This window comes from Drosophila montana, unplaced genomic scaffold (genome assembly GCF_035044405.1).
Source record: "Drosophila montana isolate Dmon_TW-CO22-7 unplaced genomic scaffold, ASM3504440v1 contig_2582_1, whole genome shotgun sequence".
Lineage (NCBI taxonomy): Eukaryota > Metazoa > Arthropoda > Insecta > Diptera > Drosophilidae > Drosophila > Drosophila montana.
The window spans coordinates 196,193-220,595 of NW_026997445.1; the positions used below are offsets into that span (position 1 = coordinate 196,193).

Sequence of the window (24,403 nt, forward strand, 5' to 3'; positions counted from 1 at the left end):
TACATATGTATGGGTTAACAAAGCGGGGTAGTTTTACAGTTGCACTTGGTTAAATAAGGGGTATTCACACGTTGTATTGCACATAATATAAGACCAAAGATGCGCCCTATTTGCCATTGAGAAACCGGAAGCTATTGGGCAACAGTTCCAGCACGCTGGTACAAAGCACACGGAGCGGCATATTGGTCGGCTTCGCTGCATACAGCGGTATATCCTTGCCATTGACGGCAAACTCGGACAAAAACTGTCGACACACACCGCAGGGCGTTGTGAAGCCGTTATCCTGCTCTGCTACAACGGCGCAGGCCACAAATTCGCGTTTGCCTTCGCTAAAATAAAAATTGCAACTAATTAAAGAAAAAAAACTGTATATAGGGCAAGTCAAGGACTGTTCACCTTAAGGCCTTCACCGCAGCAGTTCTTTCTGCGCATATGCTGGCAGCATAGGCGCCATTCTCAATGTTGCACCCAGTGTAGATGGCCCCATCGCTGGTACGTATCGCAGCGCCCACGGCAAAGTTACTATATGGACAATAAGCATGATTTCGTGCTTCCGCTGCGGCCCTTATCAGCTCCTGTATGGAAGCATCTGAAAAACAAATAGAGAGCGCTAAAATCCATAATTATCGTGTAATTAACAAGTCTTGTCGCACCCAAACTGTCGTGCTCCCTGACATTGGCATCATCTCTGGCACCATTTATGTACACCTGCGTCATGGCTCTATATATTTTCTAAACGTTCTAATTTCAGCGTTGAATAGGAACAAAGCTTTTGCGTTCTACTTTTGCTACGATTATAACTCCTTATGGTGTATTTTCGTTCAAACGCTTGCTGCAGATTTAATGTCCACCGAAATCATTTTCACTATTTGCCGTTCAATAAGTTCCAATTAGGCACTCGTTCTTACGACATCGCGCCATCTGACCTTAATTGTTTCGAGAACTTTGAATCCGTTATAGGCGGCTGCAACTGTAGCAACAGTCAGCTGTTTCAGAGACATTTGAAGTGTTATCGATATGTTTGATATCGATAAGCTTTTTGCTTTGTAAACAAAAAGGTATGTCGGTGTCACATGTGTGTGTGTGTGGGTTTTCCGACGTTATCAGCTTTTAATGATAATCGGAAAATTTTTTGAGTGGCAGTGGCATATTGATATCAAGGCAGTCATTTAGTGAGTCGTGCTTGTTGTGTTTTGTCCTACACTCTTTTTTTAATATGCCGTCGACGTCATCGTCCAGCAATCCGCAGCAACCGGAGGACATCGAGCGCGCTATGGGTGGTGCCGAAGAACATGTTTCACAGCGCTTGCCGCCCATTGACTTTGATCTGGATCGTTTTCCATTTTGCATTGTTTGGACACCAATACCAGTGCTCACCTGGATACTGCCATTCATCGGCCACATGGGCATCTGCATGAGTAATGGCGTTATCAGAGATTTTGCTGGACCATATCTGGTGACGGAGGACAGAATGGCATTTGGACGTCCCACACGCTATTTACGCTTGCATCCGAAAAACGTCGAAGGTGGATCCTATGCCTGGGATGAGGGTGTGTCAAAAGCTTCCGTCCTTTATGGCACGCGCATGCACAACATATTTTGTGATAACTGTCACTCGCATGTCGCGACGGCTCTCTGTAATATGCAGTATAAGGACAGCACCAGCTGGAACATGATCATTCTGTGTTTCTGGCTGTTCGTTTTCGGCCGCTATGTGGGTGTCTGTGGCTTCATCAAGACCTGGTTGCCGTTTCTAATACTACTTACCGTTGTTGTTTTACTCGCTGTGTACTTTTAGGGCCTACCAATTAATTCAGTTAATCAAAAATATGTCTAAACAAGATCAATGTTTGTGTGTGTAGATAAGTATGTAGTTTGTTTATTAGAAAAAGAATACTAAGTACTACTTATGACTCATGTTTTTGTTGCTGTGGTTTTGGCCTCACTCTTCAAGAGCGCGGCTGACATCGTCTGCTACTGCGAGTAGCTTTTTCCATTGGGTAGCAGACAGCGAGATACCCTTCTTGCCAGGCAAGACTTTGCCATCCTTCTCGTAGTGCTCGCGTATGTCAACCATTTTTTTGCCGCGAAACTCATTGATGCGCACCTGACGCATGCCCTCGAGTGTCCATGAGGTAGTACCACCATCTCCATCATCCTTTTTTGCCTTTTCACCGGTGACGGTCTCCTTGGCCTTTTTGCTTGGCGGTGGATTACGCTGCAAATAATTGTTTTATTAAATATTGATGATTTAATTAACGCCAGATGAAATTCTATGTTTCTTACATCATCAGGACCGCTGTCACTGTCAGACGAGGAACTTTTTTGCTTCCTGATTTTTGGCATTTTTAATTCGAGACTGAATTGCTTCTTGCTGATAAAATATTTGGCGCAAATAATTTGCGTCGACTGCGTTGCCATTCACTCGCTTGATTTGGCATTGACATTCCCATGTTAACGTAAATGCGACATAGACGCCGATTCTGCCGCATTCTTTTTCTAAGTAAGCGGCGGCATCAGTTGTAAACGCGCACTTTTTCTTCTTGTTTTGCGTAAATTCGATTGCCGCTGGCAGAATATTAAGAGAAAAGTGAAAAACTGTATAATAAACAGTAACTGAAAATTAATAGTTTGTGGTAAGCGTGTGTTTATTTTATTTTATTACGATTTGCGCTAAAATCTGCACACATTTTATTTGTACTCTTACATACATATATACATACAAATGTACATACATGCGCGTTTCTCATTTTTCCTTAAGAGTTTAAAATAAAATACATAAAATGGGCAAGAAGGCCGACAATCCTGAAACAAACAATGCATCCTCTGGCGCTGAGGAAGAAGAGGAGGAGTATGCCGTTGAAAAAATTTTAGATCGTCGTGTGCGCAAAGGAAAGGTTTGTGCGGGGATAAGCGGCGCAAGTGGGACGCTAGGACATGTTGCTAATGATCATTTCCATTTTAAAGGTGGAATACTATCTCAAATGGAAGGGTTATGCAGAAACTGAAAACACCTGGGAGCCGGAAGGAAATCTTGATTGCCAGGATCTCATACAACAATATGAGCTGAGTCGCAAGGATGAGGTAAGTCGTGAATTTGGTACAGTTGTGTTGTAAATGGTTTACCTTACTACGGATTTTTTCTTGCAGGCCAATGCGGCGGCCTCTTCTTCTTCGTCCTCTTCGAAGAAAGAGCGTCCCGGCAGCAGCACCAAGGTCAAGGAGACCGGCCGTACCAGTACCACAGCCAGTAACAGCAGCGGCAGCAAACGGAAATCCGAAGAGCCAGGTAGGCGACACCTAAACAGTCTTTTCATATATGCAAACATATGCATATATATTTATTTGAGATATATATATATATATATATATGAAGATTTCTACATATGTAAACATGCCAAGTAATAAACACTGTACTTCAGCTGGTCCAGCAGGTAGCAAATCAAAGAGAGTCGAGCCTGAGGATACCGCCGATATAATACCGGCGGGCGGCACTGGATTCGATCGCGGCTTAGAAGCTGAAAAGATACTGGGCGCCTCCGATAATAATGGCCGCCTGACATTCCTTATTCAGTTTAAGGGAGTCGATCAGGCCGAAATGGTGCCATCGACTGTGGCCAACGTTAAGATACCTCAAATGGTAATACGCTTCTATGAGGAGCGCCTCTCCTGGTATTCGGACAACGAAGATTAAGTGTTGCAGGTCCCAAATTTGTTGTTCAAAAATAACTTTTTTTTCTCAGCATATTAAACATTATGTACTTTTATCATAAAATTCCAATTAATAAACATGAACTAGCTTATGTTTAAAATTGTGTAAGCGGTGTCTCTAAATGTGGACGCCATATGTTGACCAGATGTAATTTTAGGGATTCAGCAGCTTGTTCGCCACATTGCATTCGGAATTTTCCAGCACATTGCCGCAGCAGGACCAATGCCGACGACCCGGATGACCCGCATGCCCGTGACCACAGCCACTGTAGCCAGGCATTCGGCCCTCGCACGAACACTTGACGGTCTTGCTGCCCTTGCCGGAGCAGAAGGCGCAGCAGTGGTAGATGCCATTGTGCGGACGCACCTGGCGCGAGTGAAAGGTATAGGGGCTGCCCTTGATTTGCCGCTCATTAATGGAGATCGTTAATATAAGTGTACCCTGTGTGTCGGGCGTAAAGGAAATGCTGTAGGTGCCGTCGCGATGATCGGACACCTCAATGGGCAGAAACTTGACGCTGGCATCCTTGTATTTTATAATGCAATTAATTTCTAGCCCGCCATGGCATAGCGCCACCCCATCCGCATCGCGTGACAACAGCAGCAGATCAACCTTCTTGTGCAGTCGCAGCTGCGAGAAGCCCTCCCATTGTAGGGTGCACAGAGATGGGTCAACGGTTTGCATGGTTATAATGCCGTATAGCGGTATATCATGCTGATTCTTGGTACTAGGCGCTCGTATTTTCGATAGAAAATGCAGTGAATCGGATATCTGTAAGAAATGCAATGAATTACTAGAGTATTTTGCTAGAAACTGTACTGTACTCAAAAAGGGTGAATGTGCTATTTTAAGGTTATGTCCGAAAACTGTCACATGTACAGTTGCTGCAGGACGGAATGTGGAAAGGTGCAAAATTGTATTGCGAATATAAATTTGTTGATAATTCGACTAAAATGTCAACTTAAGCAGGTTTTTTTTTGCAAATCCCTTCAGTTTTTAGTACAGTTTTAGGATTGGGACTAGACGGGTTGACTCATACGCACCTTGGGATCGACGGGCGTCTTGAACTGTTGGCAATACTCGAAGCGTTTTAGGAGAATCCGAGCGAAGCTTAGTATCTCAACATCGGCGCCAATGTCGCAGAGCTCCTGGCTAAAGCGTATCGCATCCATAGCCTGCTGCGTGCGTTTCTCTAGAAGATCAAGGTTTAAAAGAGTTCAATATTTGGTATAAAAAGTTCCCCCTTTTTCGGCTAAATAATGGTTGGATCTCTCAGATATAGCCTTTTCTGGCATATTAGTGATTCTCATGCCAACCAGTTGTTAGCCATTGGATTCGTTCGCTCAATCCTTACCCAGTTCGAGCTGTTGGTTCAGTATGAGCTCCACCTTGGATTCCCTGGCGCGACTGATCTGCTGCAGCAGAGTGTTGCGATGCGCATGAAGCGCTTCCACGTAACGATCCATATAGCTCTCTACCTGGGCCTGTATGTCATCACACCTGGCATTAATGCTGCGTGTTATATCGTGCAGCCGCTCGATCGAGTGCTCCGCATACTGACATAGCGGACGCGTTTGTTCCGTGGCCTCGTTAAGATGCTTGGTCACCTGCAGCTGGGTGATTGCCTTGGCGACGGTCTCGTGGCGATGGCCACGATGCTGCATCACCAGGCAGTCCGGGCAAGCGAGCTGCAGAGAGTTAACGGAGTTAGCAATGTAATTAGAGTGGAATCCAGTGCCTAACCTGCCGGCAGGGCACACAGAAGGACTTCAGCTCGAAGCCGTGCAGGCCGCACTTGAGCAGCACATGGCTGCTGTCCCCCAGGCCCAGTTGTTGTTGCTTCTGTTTGCGTGCACGTCGCAGCTCCAGGATGTTGCGCATGCGATGATTGGCCGTGCTTCGCTGTCGCTCGTGGGCCTCCTTGCACAGCGTGCACAGATTCAGAGTGCAGCTGATGCAATGATAGGTGGCCTGAAAGGATAACACTAGTTAGCTATGGCGGAGGAAGGTCCAAGGTGGCTTCCCACTTCAAATCTTACGCTTATCTCTTCGCTGCACAGTGAGCACCAGACACGCGAGATGATATCGTCGCCGGCCTGCAGACGCAGTGCCTCAATGCGTCGCACCAGCAGAAAGTTCTGTGGCAGCTGCCGCACCCCGCCCAAGGTAGGCAGCTCCGTGATGAACTGGCATATGTGGCAGCGTATGGAGCGCGTAGACTCCGGCACGCTGGCAAAGCTGGCGTTTAAGCGTGTGCTGGAGGAGCACGCCGAGGTCGAGCGTTTGGCTTCACCTTTACCCTGGAACACATACAGACAAGTCAACCATGAAGAGCAGGAGCTGAACTTCAATTTACCCGCAGCGTCAGGCGATCCAAGGACTTCTTGCTGCGCAAACTGAGACTTGCGCCGCGCTGCCTGTCCGGCGAGACCGTGGCCAGTTCGCTGGCTGTGTCTGGCGTGGAGGAGAGCAAGCTGTAGCTGGAGCGTTCCTCCCACAGTGCCTCCTCCCTGAGATTCTCGTTGACCAGGCACTGCAGGCAAAATGAGTGCAGGCAGTGCAGCGTGCGCGGATCTGTGTAGACATCCATGCATATGCCGCACTTCAGATCCTCGGGATAAACGATGCTCACACAGCTCGTGTCGGGCGGTAGCGTCAAGCTGGGCGAGGGTGACACCAGCGGCGTGCCCGCCGGCGAAGGCGTGCGGCTCCTGGAAACCAACAAGCCACTGTCATAGTACTCGCTTGCTGCTGGCGGCAGTAGCAATGCGTTGACCTCCAGAGGAACGCCGCTATCCGGCGTGGGTGGCGACACGCGCAGCTCCGGCGAAGCTTTCAGACTGAGCACACGTTTTGGCTTGAGCGGCATTGGAGCTCGGTGCGGGTGTGGGCTTAACATAACCGCAGCTGCTGCTGGTGCTCCTGGTGGGGGTGGGGGTGGTGCGACCGTAATGTCGCTGGCGCTGCTGCTGCTCTGCACGGAGACGGCCGATGCGCCGCTCAATATGTGATCCAGCAGCGATTCTGGTGAGGTGGAGCTGCCACCCGTAATGCTGCTGCTGCTGGGCTCACTGTTGCTGTCCGCGACGAGCGCTTCCGCGTGCTGGCCCAGCGTGCGTGAATGTCGGATGCAGCTGCTCAACTCCATGACGCGTAGTCGTGGCACCGTTTGGCCAGCGCCTAGCACAGCTAAAGGCGGAGGCGCAATGCTAAAGCTGAACAGCTGCGGCGCCGACTTGCGACGCAGTGCATCCAACTGCTGCTGCTGCGGCTCTAGCTGCTGCTGCTGCCTAGTGCCGCCGCTTTGTAGCCTGATTTTGCTGGCACTCAACTTGAGCTGCATTTTATCGGTTCGAGCAAATGTGGTGGCTGCTCCAGCTGCTGTTGGCATCGGCATCATTGCTGCCAAATCGCCAGCTGTCAGCTGCATGCGCTCATACTCGATGAGATTGCTCTTCGAGCTGCGCTTGAACGTGAGCTTCGTCTGTAGCGTTGGCGAGTTGCACTGGCTTCTGCTCATTAGGAAATCTGGGAGCTAGACAGTGCTTATGCAATCAATGGATGAATTTTACAAAATGTATTTTGCTCATGAGTGGATTCACTTGACAGCTGCGCGTTCCGTTTCCAACTGCTGGCTGGCAGTTGGAGCTGGCCAACGGGTCGTATGCTTAATCTAATTACTCAAACACAAAACAAATGCGAATGCGAATTGGTTACAACTGTCACCGTCTGACTGTTTGCCAGTTGTGTTTTGCACTCGATTCGCTGCAGAATGGATATGTCAGGTCGGATTATAACAACGCTCGCATCTGAATGGGTAATATTCAAAACCGACTGAATACTGGTGTCAAATGCAAATATATTCATTTTGATAGCCTGTCAGAGTGGGAGATAAGTGGATAAAAAACAAGCAAGACTAATATAATTGAATAAAAAAACACCATTTCTTAATAAAATAATTGGAACTCACGGTCCAAAAGATATTTAAAGAATTTGATCAAATTGTGATTAAAGGCTAAAGAATGGCCTTGAAAAAACCCACACGATCATATAATCTTATAAACATTAATTTTAAACCAGCATTTGAGAATTTTAAATTTATAAACTTTATAATTTCATGATTAAACGAGTTATTAAAAATATATACATATTAATCAAAGAACCTTCCCTACTACCCATTTTGTCGAAAACGTTATAACGCATTCTCATCATTGAAAATATTTCCATATAAAAGAATTTTCTATTATTGATAGAAATATTCAGTAACAAATTCATATTTCATGAACGTCATGATTTTTTTTTATTCATCTTAAAGTCCATTTTACAATCTTCGTGAGAGTGCGTTATCAATCAGTGCATCATTTCTTGAATGTCGATCAACCTAACACCCACTCTTACTCTCTCGCTCTCTGGCTGACGTTCTGTAAAACTGTCAAAGCTTTCACGCAAATTCCAACTGTTGTTCCGCTCACCCATGCACAGTTCTCACACACACACCATTTATACTCAAATGTCGGGGAGAGTGAGCTTTTGCGCGCTGGGCGCCCCCAAACCCAACGCACGCGCTCCGAATCGGCCTCAGTGCAATTTGGGATTGGGCGGCGTGCGTACGTTGTTAACGGTTGTTTTGTTTTTTCGCGGCTCGTGAAAATCGGTATCGGCATCGGTGCGAGTGACGCGTGTCTCGATTTTTTTAACATTTAGCTTTTGAAAGAATCGCCCAGCAGCTGCACAGAACTTGCGGCTCGGCAACGTGAAACAACTTTCTATTTTGTTGTTCGTTTTCGATGAATAATATTAATAACTGTTTTCGCTTTTATTTCAATTTTTATAAAGTGCCAAATTACATTGGTATTTAACCAAAAAATTTCGTGTGTTCACATATGAAAGCGAATTCTGTTTCATTGCACTGTGTTGAACTTTTGTGTTTTCTCGCTGTGTTTTCTTTTTCGTAAGTGACGCACATTTTGTTGTAGCGGCATTTTGCGTGCGTGTGTGTGTGCGTGTCTGTTGTTTTTATTTTGTTTTGCTTTCGATTTTCTATTCTGCGTTAATCGGCAAAAAAGGGGAACATCAACATGGAAGCGGTAAGCGTGACTTATTAGACCTGTCAAACATATACTTACATAGCTTAACGGTCTCCCCCCACTTATGCAAAACAATTGCGTTTATCAGTCTGAAGAGCGTCAGTTTCAAAGTTCAAATGCGATAAAGTTTTTGGGCGGCCTTTGCGCAAAAGGTTAAAGTCCCCCTGAAGCCCCCAGCCATAGGCCCATCGAAAGGCGTTAAACTGTTCTCGTGTTTATCAAAAAAAAAAAAAAACACGGAATCTAAATGATAAGTCTCATTAAGTTTGCCAGCGGATTAGCGACTATAATATTTGTTTTTACGCATCACAAAACAGATTTTTGCGTGCTGTTTCTTCTAAGTAGAATAAATAAATACAATAAAAAATGTAATCGATTTCGATTACACGAAAAAAAGAAAACACTTTTCCAGTGATTTTCCTATGCGAAATGATAACGTCATTGTCGACTGCGAATAACTCTCCTCACATTCGACATGACAGGTGGGAACAGTTCGGAAAGAGTCTTCTTGATATAAAAGGAGGTTGCGTTTATTTGAAAACTGTTTTAAATATTTGAAAACCGTTTTTTTTCATCAACTTAATAATAATGAAAATTAATAAAATTTAATATGAAATATTAAAAATAAAAATGTTCTAGAACTTTTTACGTTGCATTTGTAATACATGCAATTTTGTACTCCGTTTTTTGAAATACTCTTTCACCCTTTCTTTCTTATGATAAAAACTTAATGATATATTTGAAAGTTTCTCAATTTAATAAAATATATTTCATAGTTAAGTCGCTGCCTCGAAAAATGTAATTTATTTTCACCATTTGTCACATCCAGAGATAAACAGACATAAACATATCATATAATAAATATTTTATTACAGACGGATAACTATAGATTCGGCAACACGGACTATATCGTATTTCTGGGCATGATTGTTCTTTCCACAGGCACTGGCATATATTTTGGCTGCTTTAAGTGAGTGTTATACATTTTCTCCCATTGAGTTTTTTCGCTGATTGGCCTATGCTTTCTAGAAAAACCAAAAAGTCCATTGAGGAAGTGGAACCGACTTTGCCCACCAGCGCAGCTACGCAGACACGTAGACATGATTTTGGTTCGGAAAAGATGAGCGAATATCTGCTGGGATCGCGCAAATTGAAAGTCTTTCCTGTTGCCATGAGTCTAATAGCCAGGTGACAGAACTTTATATATATATATATATATATAGTAATGACACTTATCTCTCTTCTCGTTTATCTACAGTTATGTATCAGGCGTCACCATACTTGGCACCACATCAGAGATATATAATTATGGCACACAATACTGGTTTATAGCCATAGCCATTATACTGCAGGGCATTGCTGTCTCCTATATCTATATACCAGTATTTACAGCACTACAAGTCGGCTCCTCCTATGAGGTATGTATATATCTTTAGCCAAATCATAAACTTAATGACTCTGGAGCAGTTAGTAGTTTATAAAAAAGGTTGTTAAACCGAATCACAGCACAAATGATAAGAGAGGAAACCGACTCTTGTACCATATTGAATTAATTATATCACTTATTGATTGCTATTTGACTGGGTTAATGTGTTGCAATATATGTAAGAAGGTTAATGTTTTTAATACTTGATTTATAGGTTCATGCTTAAGAAATGAAGAAAATTAAAACGAATTTCTATATATATTAATTTCTTTTTTAAAGAATGCGACATTCTATAAAAGTATGCAACCATCTGCATCTCCTGCCTAACTCCGCCCTATTAAAATCGATATGTTATTTGTAGAATGCCGGATTTATGGTCGCGAAATGATGTCGTTGCCCCCACAGAAATGTGTCAGGTTTCTTAAAGTAGATTATTTTTAAACATGCTGGAAAGTTTTTGAATTCATTTAATGATTTTGTTATTGTAATATCCTGTTTAGTATTTTATTCATGCAATCCAGTAGCACGTATTTTGTTGAAAATCTGTTAAACTTTTAACGGATATATTGTTTGTATATGAAATTCAAAATTTTCTTTAACTTTTCCAAATAAAAAACTCAATATTTAGTTTCTATAGTCATATGACAAAGAAAATCATGAGATCTATTCAGTTAACCGAAAATGTATATCACCTAGGCGACTTTTTACATCAAATTTTTCCATTGGACTTTTTGCGATTTGTCATTGGCCTGAAACCTTATGTTGGCCAATTTGAAACCCAAGTAGAAATTGTAGCAAACATTTTAATTAAAGCAAAGACATCACAAAGTGTCGTTCAGTATTGGACTTTGCCCGCCCCACTTGTTGTCCATATGATTAATTTCAAATTAGATTCGCAGTTTTATGCCACTTGACAGTTGTTGTGGCCCGGTCGTAGAGTAGTAATTACTTTTCCAGTTTTGTTGCTTAAAAAAAACCATAAACATATTGATTTTCATCTTACACAGAATGATGAATGAACACTTCAATTATAAGATCTATTGTTCTAATTAGCTCTGAAGGGTTGTTATTAGTTGCCGATCTCGCTTTCAATGATATGTATGATGTTTAAAGGTAGTAAACACAAACTATTTTTTTTACCCTCACGGGTATAATAACTTTGTCTTGATCAATTTCCGTTTCTATTCAAAAAAATAGACTCTTTTCTCTCAACTCAAATGTTTGATCTTTAGATGAAAGATGATCCTAACCTATGAAATCATTATTGAAATCAATTAAAATTATCTTGTAGCTCCCATAAGGGTCTAAGTTCATTTATAGAGAATTTTTTTGGCCTTTCAAGACCAAACTTACCAAATCGAGCTTCCTTATACTTCCAAAATATTAGCAATATCTTTTTTGAACATGGTTTAACTACATTCCATGGGAATATTTCAAGCATTTTGTTGTGTGCCTAAGTAGAAGAAAAAAATGGGATATATAATATTTTTGAATTTCTAATTTTTTGGGACATAAAATATTAAGTATGATTTCTACTAAAATAAAAGGCCAAATATTAACTCGAAACTTATAGAAAAAAAACGTATCTTAAGAAATAAAAGAACTTAAAAGTAGAGAGAGAAAATAAATACCTGTAGGCATAAAAATATATATAATCACAATTCTGTAATTCGATAAACCGAAGGTAACTGAGAACGATTCGGATAATTCTTGGAACACAGATTAATATCAGAAATTTGATTACATTTTCAGTATCTGGAAATGCGCTTCCATTCGGTCATACGTAGCATAGCATCGTTTATGTTTATTTTGGATGAGGTGAGTGTTCCTTTCGAGCCGTAGACTTTCTAATCTAATGCCTTTTCATTTTCAGATACTATTTTTGCCATTTGTTGTATATGTGCCAGCCATAGCCTTAAATCAAGGTAATCATCTTTCAGGATCTCCATTTCCAGCTCATACTTTTAACTTCTCCGTTTTTGTCTCTACAGTCTCTGGCATCAATTTGCATGTGATATCATCGGTTATTGTTATTGTGTGCGTTTTCTATACCTTTGTGGGCGGCATTAAGGCTGTGGTGCACACGGACGCCTGGCAGACGCTGGTCATGTTCCTCTCGGTGCTGGCTGTCGCCGCCTTGGGCACCTACTATGCCAGCGGGCTGGAAAAGCTGTTTGATGATGCCGCCAAGGGCGGTCGCCTGATATTTACCAATACAAATCCATCGCCCTATGTGCGTCACACCGTTTGGAGCGTGCTCATTGGTGGCTTCTCCTACTGGACTTCCTTTAATGCCGTCAATCAGACCATGGTGCAGCGTTACATGTCGCTGCCATCGCTGAAGCAGGCGCGTGCATCAATGGCCATATTTACGATTGGTGTGGCCGCCTTTGTTTCCGTTTGCTGCTTTGTGGGTCTGCTGATCTTTGAGAAGTACCAGGATTGCGATCCGCTGAGTGCGGGCCTGATTACCCATGACGATCAGTTGCTGCCGCTGTATGTGGTTCAGAGCGTGGGGCATATACCCGGCATGGCGGGTCTGTTTATAGCGGGCATCTTTGGTGCCGCCTTGAGTTCACTTTCGGTGGTGCTCAATTCCACATCGCTGGTCATACTGGAGGACATTGTGCGCGGCTGCTTCAAGATGCAGCCCAGTGAACGCGCCGCAACTGTGCTGGTCAAGAGCACCATTATCGTGCTGGGTGTGCTGGCGCTCTCGCTGGTCTTTGTGCTGGAGCATCTGAGCGGCATATTGAGCATCTGCACCTCCATGACGGCAATTGCGGCGGGCACCACTTTTGGCCTCTTCACGCTGGGCATGCTCGTGCCGTGGGCTAATAACATAGGCACAGCCGTTGGTGGCATTGCCAGCGCTTTGCTAGCCGGTTGGATATCCTTTGGCACACAGTTTAGCATAGCGGCGGGTGAGCTCAACTCCCAGAAGCTGAACGTTTCCGTGGAGCACTGTACGACAAATGTGACGCTGCCCGACACTGTTTGGGTCGACGAGGAACTGGTGTTTCCACTGTATCGTTTATCCTATCACTGGATCAATCCCATTGGCGTGGCAACGGTTATTGTGGTGGGCTCCATTGTATCACTGCTGACCAAGCCGACGGATGTGAAGACACTTGATGCGGAGCTGATATCGCCAGTCTTGCACAGATTTTTGCCAAAGGAATGCTTTACCGGACGCCAGCAAACGAACCTACTGAGCCGCACATAAATACAAATGCAGAAGCAATTGTACATATACCCTAAAAAGAAATAGTTAGCAGAAGAAAAAAAAAGAATTCCCAAACAATACGTTGTGGACAAGCTCTAATCGGAGATGCAGCTCCTACATTCTATAAGTTAGTTAAGCCCAACATAATCTTAGTTTAGTAAGTAGTACAAATTGCAGTTCGGTTTTGTGTAAAGGCGCACACACACAACGTTTAACATGGTACAGGAATTTATGAATCTGCATACACAAGTTGTTTGTTGTATTATTATTTATATATATACTTATGTAGCTTTATTGAAACTGTTTCTTTTTTTTTTGTTTGTTTGTTGAATTCCAGTTAAAACGTATTACTTTGGCATTTTTGTTTGTTCTTGTTCAATTAGTCAGCATACTGTCTCTCAAAATGAGTGTATTCCGTGTGACTTAGCAAGCATTATGTCTGTGATAAAAATTTAATAAATATACATATATGTATATATTTATATACTATATAAGAAGTTGCCATTGCCATTGCCATTGATATGAAAAATGTTTGTTGCAATTATTTTGTGAGCAAAAGCGCATATCCTAGCATAGTATGCTACCTAAATTAGTTAAATTAAGCCCCTAATTTGGCCATGAATCACAAAATGATGAATACTTCGTACTACGTACTCCAGTTAAGGTTGTTTCTTCTGTTGCGACATCTCCTCCATCGTCTGTCCCCTGCTGCTCAAATACTTTCTCAGCTGGAAGGCAATTAGCACAAGGCACGCAACACCTGCGCTCACATAGCTGTTGTAGACAAACTGCTGCGGCAACATTTTGCACCTGAACACGGCATAGTCATCCGGCGTAATTGTGGCCTAAAATAATAATAAAATCAAACATTTGAGGATGATAATAGAAAAGTGCCCTGCTTACCAGCATAAAACTGGGATTGACATTGTTGCGCCAGCTGAAGGAGGCCACCGTGTACTCATCAATGCCCAAGCGATTGATGTTGTGACAGTAATAATGCGAGTGCCCGGCAAATGCCAATCGCGGCTTCAGCAGCTCACCCAGCGTGTCTGTGGCGTCCTTGGAGAGCACATGATAGCGCTCGCGAAACGCTTCTATGTGTGGGGCATCGTGTTCCCGGCATACCTTGTCCGATATGCGATATGTGGGAAAATGTTGCATAATTATGGGCTGACTATATGGATGGCGGCGAGTACGCGCGCATTCCGCAACATGCGGCTGCTGCATGCAGTGCAGCGTGCTCGATATATTCTTTAGCGCCGACTCCGCCTCTGTGCAGAACATGCAGCCGTCTGCCTCCATGGCCATCGAGTTGATAACCACAAAGTGTATTTGCTTGATGGTGTACAAATGCACCTTGGAGTAGTTGAGATAGTTTTCAAAGCGCGTCATAAAGAATGGATGCATTCTGCAGACCAGAAAATCTTGAATCTGATTTGGATTATTCCACTTGGTCGCTACTCACTTGTAGTGGAAGCCGACGTCATGATTGCCGACCACACTGATAAGCGGTATGCCCGCAGGTAGATTAAACATCTGTAGATAACGCCAAACGTACTCCTGGAATTGCTTATCGCTAACCATGTCGCCCTCGTCGAACAGATCGCCAAGGACAAAGACGACGTCCGGCTGCAGCAGCCTGGAGGCTGCCTGAAAGGAGCGTGTCATGTGCCACTCGCGGTAGAGCTTGTCCAGCCAGTGCCCGCGATGTGGGCCAAGCAAATGGGGATCGGCTATGACCATGGCTCGCAACGGATCATCCACATATTTCTTGCGCCGGATCTCTGGCCATTTGCATTTTTGCAGTACCACAAAATCGGCAACGTATTCGCAAAAGATAATCGCGCACAGTACAATCACAAAGCAAGCGTAAATCCAACGCATATTTTAATAAATTATAAATTAATTAACAGCCGGCGGAATAAACAAATGCAAAAAACGCAAGTCCACGCCGTAGGGCTGCCACAAAATCGCGTTACGTGAACCAGGGATGCCGAACCTCGCGCGCTAAATTTATTGCGTATTGCAGCATAGTTAATTTTACATAAATGCCATTTATTCCTCTCGACATTAGTGCGCTTCATTTCTTTTTAATTTTGAATAATTATACTTTTATTTTATATTTTGTTACCAGCTAAATACAGCGTTGTCCTTTTGTTTTTTTAAACTTTGCAAATTATTAAGTTCAAACTACCATCATTACAATGTCTATCGATAAATCGATAATTGATTCCCTTCGCGCCCAATGGCAACCGCAATAGATTCGCTTTTGCTCAGTTAAAATTGTTTTTGAAAATTTATAGAAAAATCGCAGATTTTATTTAGTGCTATTGCCATATGTTGCATAATATCAACCATCAGATTCGAACACAGATATTTACTTGATTGGAATGCATTGCTTTAAAAGAGATCGTAAAAGTAATCCAAGCCTTGGCCCAGCTCCCAAATGGAGATACCAACGCCCAGCTGCTGAGCCAGCTGGATGCGCTCATTGATGGAGTAAAGCGTTGGATAGAACACGATATGACGACCAGTTTCAGTTCTAAAGAATGCTCCTGGTAAGCTTTTTAAATATAAGCTAGAATTAAAGGCTACTCACTTGATCTCAAAGAAGTTTTCCACATCCCGCTCATCATGGGTCAGCTGCTTCTTTACGTGCCTGACTAGCTCCAAGTACTGGCCGTATGTAATGGGTCCGCCACCATCTGGCGTATAATCATTTCCATACATATTAAGACCCATCAGGATCTTAGCACGCTTTGCCTCCATGTCGTGGCAGCCAACTGGCGCAATATTCTCCACTGCATTGCGTACCCAATAGAGCGGAGCATTGGCTCCGGGACGTTGCACGCTCGAGTAGTCGTAGGTCATTAGGGAGAAGGCATAGATATGCTTGTATAATTTATCCATGTGCTTTTCACCAAACAAGTTTGGCATGTCCTTGCGTTTTGGGGGTATGACCAGTATCAGGCGTATTTGTTGCTTTTGCAGCTCCTTGGCTGCAAAAAAAAACGATTAGTATATGAAGGCAATCATTTCATATCATATTTAATGGCAAAGTGCACGCACCCATTTGCAGCACCAATGTGAAGAGTATCTTATCATCAATCCGACCGGCCAGTTGCGACCATACCTCCAAGATCAGTCCATCGAATCCATGCTGCTTGCACGTCTGGATCAGCATTTCGTTTAGATTTGTGCGCTCCTTGGCATCGCTCAGCAGCAGCTTGATATCCCGATCGGTAAAGTGATCAAATATAATGCGTGGAAATACTGCAATGTGTACAACATGCAACATTAGAGTAGCTATTTAAGGCAACAAGGATTCGTTTAAGCACCTTTTACTGTGCGCAGCTGATGCTGTTGCTGCACCTTGCCCTTGCGTCGCACATCATTTAGCCAGCCGGCGTCAATGTCGTGTGTGCCGGCGACAGCATAGTCATCGCCCTGCTTGACTATTTGCAGCCAAACAGGTGATATGATGTCAAACTTCTTGGCAAACATTTTGGCCACGTCGTAGCCATGGGAGTTCCACTGCAGAAAAGGCGACAATTGGTGAGGGATTCATGTATTTATTCATTTGCTAATACTCACGGGTGTTACATAGCCCAGTATTGTGCCATTAAAGCGGCGTTTTCCTGTGTCCTTGTAGTACGCCTCGTGGTGTATTAGTATGTCCTTTGCCAGAGGCTCCGCTGATACCAGGTCCAGCTCAAACACATCGTTGTCTTGCGGTCCACGCAAAAACTTTGATTCTCTGTGCTTGTTTTTGGTTTTAGTGTTGGGCGACAGGGTGCACAGCGCGTACTGACAGCTCAGCAGGATGCAGTAAATGATATGCGCCTTGGTTGAGCGCATTTTACTAGCACCGATTAGGAACACCTGGCAGCTGCCTCAATTAAATACATTTATTTGCACAAAGGCAAAACATTTACCAAACACAGCCAAAACACCGGCACAATTGTAAGCCTGCTCGATAGCGATAGCAATAATCGATAGCATATGTATAATGCGCCGTTTTCACTGCGCAGCCGTTTCCACGGAATGCGAAATAAACTATTACAGTTCAAGTTAACTTTGTTCAGCTAAAACAGGATGTGAAATGAACCAATGGTTCCAAATCCTATCAAGTACCTCCGTTAGCCAACTGCCCATTTTGTTATTGAAAAGGCGCATTTTTTAAACGTATGCATGCATTTGTATACATATATAGTTATATTTAAAGGTGTACACTGTATAAATTAGGGGGGTTATCAACATAATGCTGTTTAGCTTAACATCAAAATTAAATTAAACTTAGTGCATAGACTAACAGAAAACTACATACACTCAAGTAGCCAAAACTAATTATCACTTTTAAAAAAATGAAAAAAATTGATTTAAAAAAAGTGTAAAATAATGAACATAGCGCTAGGGTATACATAATTGTATCGTATCATAATCATAATTGATAATCATAATCAATTGTGTTGCATATAGCATATTTTTTGTATAATTTATGTATATGTATATTCAGACAAATACACGCATTAGATCGCTGCCCACCGAGTTGCTGCCCGGCGTGGAGCTGTTGCTCTTCCATGGATTGCCGACGACATTGCCGGCACCGCTGCCGCCGCCGCCAACAGTTGCAGCTTGTATATTGCTGCTGTCGGACAACGTGCGCATCAGCTGTTTCTTCAGCAACTGTTGCTGTGGACTTGGACTACCAATGGCATTGTTGTTGCCGCCGTGCAGCTGCAGCGGTAAATGCATTGGACGCTGTCGCATAAATGATCGATTCCCGTTGTTTTTGCTAATTAGCGACTGTCGCTGATGACGCGCCGCCAGCAACTTGCGACGCTTCTCATAGAAACTATGCATGCGCTTGTTCTCCTCCTGCTGCTGCTGCTGCAACTGTTGTTGCTGCTGCTGTTGTTCGCTGGCTTCATTGTGTTCAGCCTTCTCCTTATCCTTCTCCCTATCCGCTGGCGACTTCACCTTGCCCGACAACAGTTCGTTCAGGCGCTTTACTGTCATGCTGTTGCCAATGTTGCTGTTGCTGCTGCTGCCCAGGCGACTGAGCAAGGCACGCTTGTTGCATCTGAGCCGCTCCTGTGAAATAATGCTGCACTTTTGCGCATATATTGTCTTGCCTTGGCTGTTGCCATTGCGCGGCAGCAGCAGCAGCTGTGTCCCATTGCCATTGCAGTTTACCGTTGGCGGCGGCGGTGGCGGACGAGCCAGTGTGCCGACAACTCCGCTGGTGCCGTTCAGCGAGAGTAAACTATTGTTCGCCTTGCGCGTCATTAGCAGATTCTTGCGCAGCGTGGCGCCCATGCCATTGGGCAGCTTGACCAGACCAAAGGTGTTCATGGCCAGCGGACGTGGCGGGCCCGCATAAAGTGTCATATTAAAGTATGTTGAGTCCTCAAGATATTTGGCATTGGCCAGTTGGCGATGTGGCTGTGCTTGCAGCACGCTTTCATAGCTATTGTATGTGCTGCTGTTGTTGGTAGCTTGTTGTTGTGGTTGTTGTTGTTGTTGTTGTGGCTGGTTTTCCAGCTTGACAGTCTTTATGTGGTTGGCTTCCGCGCTAACAGTCTCCAGTTTTGTAAAATCAAAATCGCTTAGTTCATCATTAAAATGATTGGCCACGCCCACGCCGACGCCCTCCGTTGCTGCCTGCAACACATTCACATTGACATTGACATTGACATCAACATTGTCGTAGCCCGCTTGGTTTAGAAATTCAGCTATGACTTGCTGCTGACTCTGCTGATCCAGCACAGACACCTGATTATTATCGCTAATCTCATAGATAATACTTGGTAGCATCATGTGCTCATCGGCGCCCGCTGCTGCCACCTCGGGCGACTCAGCATCATCTGTCAGCGAGGGCACATTGTAGACGCTAAACTGTGCCGTTGCCGCCGCATTAAGCTGCTCCTGCTTCAATTGTTGCTGCTGCTGTTGTTGTTGCTGCTGCTGCTGATCCGCCTGCTCCAACATTTGCTGCTGCTGATAGATGAGTTGCTGCAGCTGCATGGCATCCATGGCAGTTAGCTGCGTTTGCTCTCCATCCTGCTGTGGCTCCTCGCTGTACACCTGTGGCACCTGCTGCTGCTGTTGCTGGTAGAGCGCCGTGGCATAGTCAGCGGCATCGGCATTGATGGTGCCATCATCATAACGCAATCGCTTCGTTATTGGCTCATGCTGCTCTGCCGACAGCTGCTGTTGCTGCTGTTGCGCCTGCTGTTGTGACTGTGTTGTGTCCAGTGCGCTCTCATCGAAGGGTATGTCCGACTCGACGGTGCTTAGAATCTCATTGATAAACTTGCTGTCGAGCATGTCGTCCAGTGTCAGTGATATGGAATTATCATCGGATGTATTTTGCATGGGCAGTGGCTCCTCGGTGACGGCCGACAAATCGACCTGATGCTGGCGTTGCAGCTGCTGCTGCTGCTGCTGTGACTCCACATCCACCTGGCCAGTTATTGAGGAGACGGCCTGATCCAGCTCACTTAGCTGTTGCCCATAAAGTGGCGCCATTTGCTTCTCCTTGGCAGGTTTGCTGCGATGATGCGACGCTGTCTCAGCTGCTGCTGCTGCTGCTACCGATCCTTTCAGCTGCAAAAAGCAATCAGACGATTAGAATTCGTATGCTTACCAAAATAGTTGTTCGATATTTCAATTGTATTTAATTACTTTTATTGCACATATACATTATTAAATATAAATTTATATATATATATTGTTAAAGATGCACTTCTTAGGCTGTTCAAATGGATATGTCGAGTCGAAGCCTGGCTAAAATACATATTATGGATCTATAGGTGCCTCGAAATTCGAGGCGCAAAAATGTATATATATATATATATGAATTTGCTTTTAGAAAATTCTAAACATTTCTAATCATGTGAAATGATACAAAAACAAGAGTTTTCTTCGGCTTTGCCGAAACTTTAATACCCCTACAGCGGTTGCATGCATAACTCTTCTAACTTGTAAGAAAATTGTTTTCGAATTATTTAGAATACCGAAGGAATTATTAACAGTCAGATTCTTGAAAATGTGGCGATAATATTTTGAATTTTTTTAAACAGGATTTGATTTGGGTTTTGGCTTGTTTTCAAGCAATTAATTAGGTTTATGGCTCGGGCAAAACCTGGTACTGATTTTGCTGAATATCTATCAAAATGTTTTTAAAATAAAAATACATTTTTAATCGATCGGTCCTATGACAGTTTTACCATATATATATATATATATAGTAATCCGATGTAAAATATACTTTGGTAAAATTTTAAATACATAAAAATACTTTAAATAATGAGAGCTATATTATATATATATATATCAATCTGACGCTGATAAGATTTAGTTGAAAGCAAAGTGAAATGAAAGTGGGAAATGCGGAGCTTAGATATTTTAAAAGACCAAAAATATATTCATCTTATGTGACAATCAAAAACTAGATGAAATCTTCAATGCTTAACAAATGTCATGACAAAGTTATTATAACTATTGCAAGGGTATTTATTTTAAAGAGTATATTATACGTATACACTACCTTCTTTTTACTTGGCTGCGTCTCGTCCAACATATTGGCTAGTTGGGCGGGCGCGTGGGAGTAGTTGACGGCATGCTCGTTGCCACTGCTAGCGACAGCCGCCAGCGTTGGCGTCGACGGCAGCGAGCACGACGAATTGGATGAGGATGAGAAGACCGTTATGGGTGGCTGTACAGTTGGCGGCGGCGGCGCCTCATCCTTGACAGCGACTGGAGCAGCTGCAGCTGCCGGGATTGACGCTGGAGCGGCTGTTGCTATGGCACTGGCACTGCTCTTTTTGGAGCCCACCTTGTGATGCACATCCGAATGGTGGCGATTCTTGGACGACTTGGAACGCGAGCGACCTGTGCTGCTGCTGCCGCTGGTCTTTGAGGAACTGGTACTCTTGCTGCTGCTGCTTTTATGACGCGACGACGATGATGACGAGGCCGAGCTGCTGGAGGCGTGCGTGTTGCTGTTGTTATTGGCAGCAGCTTGCGAGCTGCTGGAGCCATTCGAGCAACTGGACATGGTCGCCGATAGCGTGTCGGTGGGTGAGCCCAACAATTCCGGCGGTTCACGCACCCCGTCCTGACTGTTCTCCGCCACAGCAGCTGCTGCAGCATTAGAGCGCGCCTCCGTGCCGTTCAGCTTGTTGGGTATGGCATCCCAGATATTGGGATGCTGTAGCGCAATATGATTATTGAAACCAACTTTTGTGTAGCTGCCACTGCACGCATTGCACACAACAATGTCGCGTGTCGCCTGCTTGGGCACCATATCATAGTAAGCCATGTCCGCGGCATTTAGGCGCTGCACCTGCACCACATGTGGCGCTTGTTTTGCTTCATTGCCAGTTGAACCAGAGCCACCGCCGCTGCTGTTGCTGTTGCCACCAGCTCTGCTAGCGCCACGCAAATGCATCTTTTCGGCGGCGCGCAATTGTTTGATCATCTTGTCCAAGTCCAAGGCAGTTTGCCATTTTTGGCCCTGCATATTGGCCAGCGCCAGACTAGTTGCTGGCGCCAGCATGCTGCCCAGCTGAGCAGCAGCGGCGGCGACGGTAGCACCGCCAGCAATGACGTCTGCCTTGGATGAGTTGGTCATGTTGCTGGCAGCACCAGTTCCAGTTCCAGTTGTTGTTGCTGTTGAAGGTGGTGTCGTGGATGGCGGCGGCAGCGCCTTAGTGTGCTTCGTTGTGCCGTTGCCGTGCTCCGTATAGATTAGTGCTGCGGCCACATCACTCATGGGCATGTTGGTTTCCTCAAGTTGCCTGGCAGTGAGAATGATCCGTGAGGCAATGGCAATGCAAGGTGGCAGCTGCTGGCGGCCAATATTGATGAGGGTAAACAGAGTTAGCTTGGCGACGCGAGTGGCATTGTCTGCAAGAACAAAAAAAAAAAAAACACATTAGCATTCAAATTCCCAGCTGCCTTACTAATTGTTGATCGCACAGTGCATTTGTAACTGTTCAGTGATGGCCAAACTGCGTTGCTGCACAATGTTGCGACACATGTTGCCTGGTCAAAACAGCTGAGTGCTGCTGTCAGAGTGGCTAAAATGCAAACGCAGGCATCGGGTTGGCAGCCCTGGCGTTACCAACACAAATGCAACATATGCCATCCTGTTCGCACTTGTGCGCTTAACACACATACAACACACACACAATCACCCAACCACAAAAAAAAAAACAAAGCCCGTTTTAAAAACAATACACACAATAAATTATGAACTTTTTGCACTGCATTCAAATAATTACTTGAAACGTTCCAGTTTTGACTTACATGTGCGTTAACGTTAACACAATTCCATTGTGTTCACTCGGCTTGCTGTTTAGCCAATTTTCATTCGCCTTGCCGTCGCCAGAGTTGTCAAAGTGTTTCGCTTATCAATTTATTAGAAATCCGCATTTGCGTACAGATGCGATTGTTGCATGTCTGCATTTGACAATTTGTTGCAGGAGTTGATTAAGAGTATGCCGCCTATTTAATTTAATTTTCAACTATAAAAGAACGCTGAGCTCGGATAAATTTGTTGCTCATAAGTGCAGCTGCGCTGCAGCAACAGCAATCGATAGCTATTAATCGATAATATTGGCACGGAGGGCGCGGTTTTTGAAAAAGACTAAACATATAAAAAGATCGTTTGGTATTTAAAGTATTTATTATTTGTTTTAAGACGCGGCAATGTTAATAGCTGTTTACTTAAATTCAAAATATAAGATATATACAGTGGAGTGTATTTTAAGGCAGCCTCTGCGGACAGACGAACACAATGAACAAATCTCTTGGTTTTCAAATGAGTACATAAGTTGGTTAGTTGTGTGCTTTAGCCCTGTTTGATTTGTTTTTGCTTCAGCAACTTGAACTCTGGCGCCCACACAATATTGTTAACGAACTCGCCCAGCAAGTAGCAGGCCAAACTCAAACCGACTAAACCGAGGAACATTAAACAACGCAGCGGCACCGGCAAAACCTCGAGCAAGGGATAAACCCACTGACCGCTAAAATAGCGCACAATATTCACCCAAATGATGTAGAGGAGCATAAACGCCACGTTGCCGGTGACGCCGGCCAAGCGGCTGGGATAGCGCCGGAAGCAAGTAAACATATCCATGATGGCCAATAGCGCAACATTCGTATGAACCACATGATTCAGCCAGCTGCAATAAGAAAGTGTTAAAAGCTGATACGCATAAACAGAAAATGGAAAAAGTAAAACTTGCTTGGGAAAAATAAGGTCCAGGGCGGCGGGAAAGATGAGCTCACGATCCCATACATAAATGACCCAGAAGGAAATGCACACATTATGCGCAATGGGAAATGCGAACGTGGCGAATATATAATCACGCACCTGGCGCAGACAGGACTTTGGAGCCACGGTCACGGTGTTGTTGCCGAAGATATCATTCAGCAGCGCCACGCTGTGATAAATGGCCTGCACGATGACATCGAGAAATGTCAGATACTTGAATTTGCCACCCCAGCGCGTTTTCAGCTCCTCCTCCTCATGCAGACCCTTCGGCCAGTGCAGTTTGAATAGATAATAGTAAATCCCGTAGCAGAATTGTGCCGCCGCCAGCAGGTGAACCAAAAAGCGCAGGTAACTAAATGCGCCGCTCGTGTAGGCATCGTTGCACGTCTCCAGTCGCGCGTTGGTGACTTGAACGGCTTCCCTTGCAGCGTGCTGTTCGCGCAATTGTTTCTTACTCTTGGCCATAATTTTTGAATAAAATAATTTACAATTTACAGTGGCGGCGTTTGCAGATGGAGCTGCCAGGGCTGCAGCAGAGCAACGCGTGTTATTGTTTACATTATGCATAAAAACTGCCTGTATGATACGACATTATATGAGCGTATAAAATATATGTTATTAACGATATTTAATGAATGTTAAGTGTTTTTATCATTTACTTGTTTAC

General features: G+C 44.2%; 10 protein-coding genes across 13 annotated transcripts; 3 read left to right on the forward strand and 7 right to left on the reverse strand.

The window, feature by feature from the left end:
* Position 1: 1 nt before the first annotated feature.
* On the reverse strand, positions 2 to 922 carry LOC135429025 (cytidine deaminase). The gene is made up of 3 exons (XM_064683185.1): positions 654 to 922; positions 397 to 589; positions 2 to 329 (listed from the first exon to the last, which is right to left on the reverse strand). Exons 1-3 carry the CDS (start codon positions 715 to 717, stop codon positions 107 to 109), a joined length of 480 nt encoding a protein of 159 aa, XP_064539255.1. The 5' UTR covers positions 718 to 922; the 3' UTR covers positions 2 to 106.
* Positions 923 to 1,039: 117 nt separating this feature from the next.
* Positions 1,040 to 1,910, forward strand: LOC135429023 (transmembrane protein 222). Of its 2 annotated transcripts, none has more exons than XM_064683182.1 (2): positions 1,040 to 1,172; positions 1,240 to 1,910. In XM_064683182.1, the coding sequence occupies exons 1-2, from the start codon at positions 1,114 to 1,116 to the stop codon at positions 1,796 to 1,798; spliced, it is 618 nt and encodes a 205-aa protein (XP_064539252.1). In that variant the 5' UTR covers positions 1,040 to 1,113; the 3' UTR covers positions 1,799 to 1,910. The 2 variants fall into 2 exon arrangements, with proteins under 2 accessions (XP_064539252.1, XP_064539253.1); XM_064683183.1 differs by having other exon boundaries at positions 1,155 to 1,172; positions 1,250 to 1,910.
* Ssb-c31a (single stranded-binding protein c31A) lies at positions 1,850 to 2,447 on the reverse strand. The gene is made up of 2 exons (XM_064683186.1): positions 2,287 to 2,447; positions 1,850 to 2,218 (listed from the first exon to the last, which is right to left on the reverse strand). The coding sequence occupies exons 1-2, from the start codon at positions 2,419 to 2,421 to the stop codon at positions 1,943 to 1,945; spliced, it is 411 nt and encodes a 136-aa protein (XP_064539256.1). The 5' UTR covers positions 2,422 to 2,447; the 3' UTR covers positions 1,850 to 1,942.
* Positions 2,448 to 2,761: 314 nt separating this feature from the next.
* Positions 2,762 to 3,820, forward strand: Su(var)205 (Suppressor of variegation 205). The gene is made up of 4 exons (XM_064683180.1): positions 2,762 to 2,897; positions 2,968 to 3,084; positions 3,151 to 3,289; positions 3,423 to 3,820. Exons 1-4 carry the CDS (start codon positions 2,784 to 2,786, stop codon positions 3,692 to 3,694), a joined length of 642 nt encoding a protein of 213 aa, XP_064539250.1. The 5' UTR covers positions 2,762 to 2,783; the 3' UTR covers positions 3,695 to 3,820.
* LOC135429004 (E3 ubiquitin-protein ligase TRIM45) lies at positions 3,712 to 7,232 on the reverse strand. Its single transcript, XM_064683162.1, has 6 exons — positions 6,069 to 7,232; positions 5,752 to 6,012; positions 5,456 to 5,683; positions 5,067 to 5,400; positions 4,756 to 4,904; positions 3,712 to 4,483 (listed from the first exon to the last, which is right to left on the reverse strand). The coding sequence occupies exons 1-6, from the start codon at positions 7,230 to 7,232 to the stop codon at positions 3,866 to 3,868; spliced, it is 2,754 nt and encodes a 917-aa protein (XP_064539232.1). The 3' UTR covers positions 3,712 to 3,865.
* A 191-nt stretch (positions 7,233 to 7,423) lies between these two features.
* Positions 7,424 to 13,948, forward strand: SLC5A11 (Sodium/solute co-transporter-like 5A11). 2 transcript variants are annotated; one of them, XM_064683187.1, is made up of 7 exons: positions 7,424 to 7,529; positions 9,675 to 9,769; positions 9,829 to 9,987; positions 10,058 to 10,217; positions 11,978 to 12,043; positions 12,099 to 12,150; positions 12,217 to 13,948. In XM_064683187.1, the coding sequence occupies exons 1-7, from the start codon at positions 7,485 to 7,487 to the stop codon at positions 13,449 to 13,451; spliced, it is 1,812 nt and encodes a 603-aa protein (XP_064539257.1). In that variant the 5' UTR covers positions 7,424 to 7,484; the 3' UTR covers positions 13,452 to 13,948. The 2 variants fall into 2 exon arrangements, with proteins under 2 accessions (XP_064539257.1, XP_064539258.1); XM_064683188.1 differs by lacking the exon at positions 7,424 to 7,529 and adding an exon at positions 8,723 to 8,799.
* Positions 13,755 to 15,416, reverse strand: PGAP5 (Per1-like protein PGAP5). The gene is made up of 3 exons (XM_064683189.1): positions 14,917 to 15,416; positions 14,355 to 14,859; positions 13,755 to 14,296 (listed from the first exon to the last, which is right to left on the reverse strand). Exons 1-3 carry the CDS (start codon positions 15,333 to 15,335, stop codon positions 14,111 to 14,113), a joined length of 1,110 nt encoding a protein of 369 aa, XP_064539259.1. The 5' UTR covers positions 15,336 to 15,416; the 3' UTR covers positions 13,755 to 14,110.
* A 331-nt stretch (positions 15,417 to 15,747) lies between these two features.
* Positions 15,748 to 17,436, reverse strand: LOC135428981 (chitinase domain-containing protein 1). The gene is made up of 5 exons (XM_064683127.1): positions 17,046 to 17,436; positions 16,790 to 16,985; positions 16,521 to 16,724; positions 16,051 to 16,450; positions 15,748 to 15,993 (listed from the first exon to the last, which is right to left on the reverse strand). The coding sequence occupies exons 1-5, from the start codon at positions 17,307 to 17,309 to the stop codon at positions 15,852 to 15,854; spliced, it is 1,206 nt and encodes a 401-aa protein (XP_064539197.1). The 5' UTR covers positions 17,310 to 17,436; the 3' UTR covers positions 15,748 to 15,851.
* A 518-nt stretch (positions 17,437 to 17,954) lies between these two features.
* On the reverse strand, positions 17,955 to 22,928 carry Atxn7 (Ataxin 7). 2 transcript variants are annotated; one of them, XM_064683128.1, is made up of 3 exons: positions 22,767 to 22,928; positions 21,004 to 22,364; positions 17,955 to 20,060 (listed from the first exon to the last, which is right to left on the reverse strand). In XM_064683128.1, exons 2-3 carry the CDS (start codon positions 22,234 to 22,236, stop codon positions 17,964 to 17,966), a joined length of 3,330 nt encoding a protein of 1,109 aa, XP_064539198.1. In that variant the 5' UTR covers positions 22,237 to 22,364; positions 22,767 to 22,928; the 3' UTR covers positions 17,955 to 17,963. The 2 variants fall into 2 exon arrangements, with proteins under 2 accessions (XP_064539198.1, XP_064539199.1); XM_064683129.1 differs by lacking the exons at positions 21,004 to 22,364; positions 22,767 to 22,928 and adding an exon at positions 20,139 to 20,272.
* Positions 22,929 to 23,200: 272 nt separating this feature from the next.
* Positions 23,201 to 24,279, reverse strand: LOC135428985 (androgen-induced gene 1 protein). The gene is made up of 2 exons (XM_064683131.1): positions 23,708 to 24,279; positions 23,201 to 23,644 (listed from the first exon to the last, which is right to left on the reverse strand). Exons 1-2 carry the CDS (start codon positions 24,199 to 24,201, stop codon positions 23,311 to 23,313), a joined length of 828 nt encoding a protein of 275 aa, XP_064539201.1. The 5' UTR covers positions 24,202 to 24,279; the 3' UTR covers positions 23,201 to 23,310.
* Positions 24,280 to 24,403: the final 124 nt, after the last annotated feature.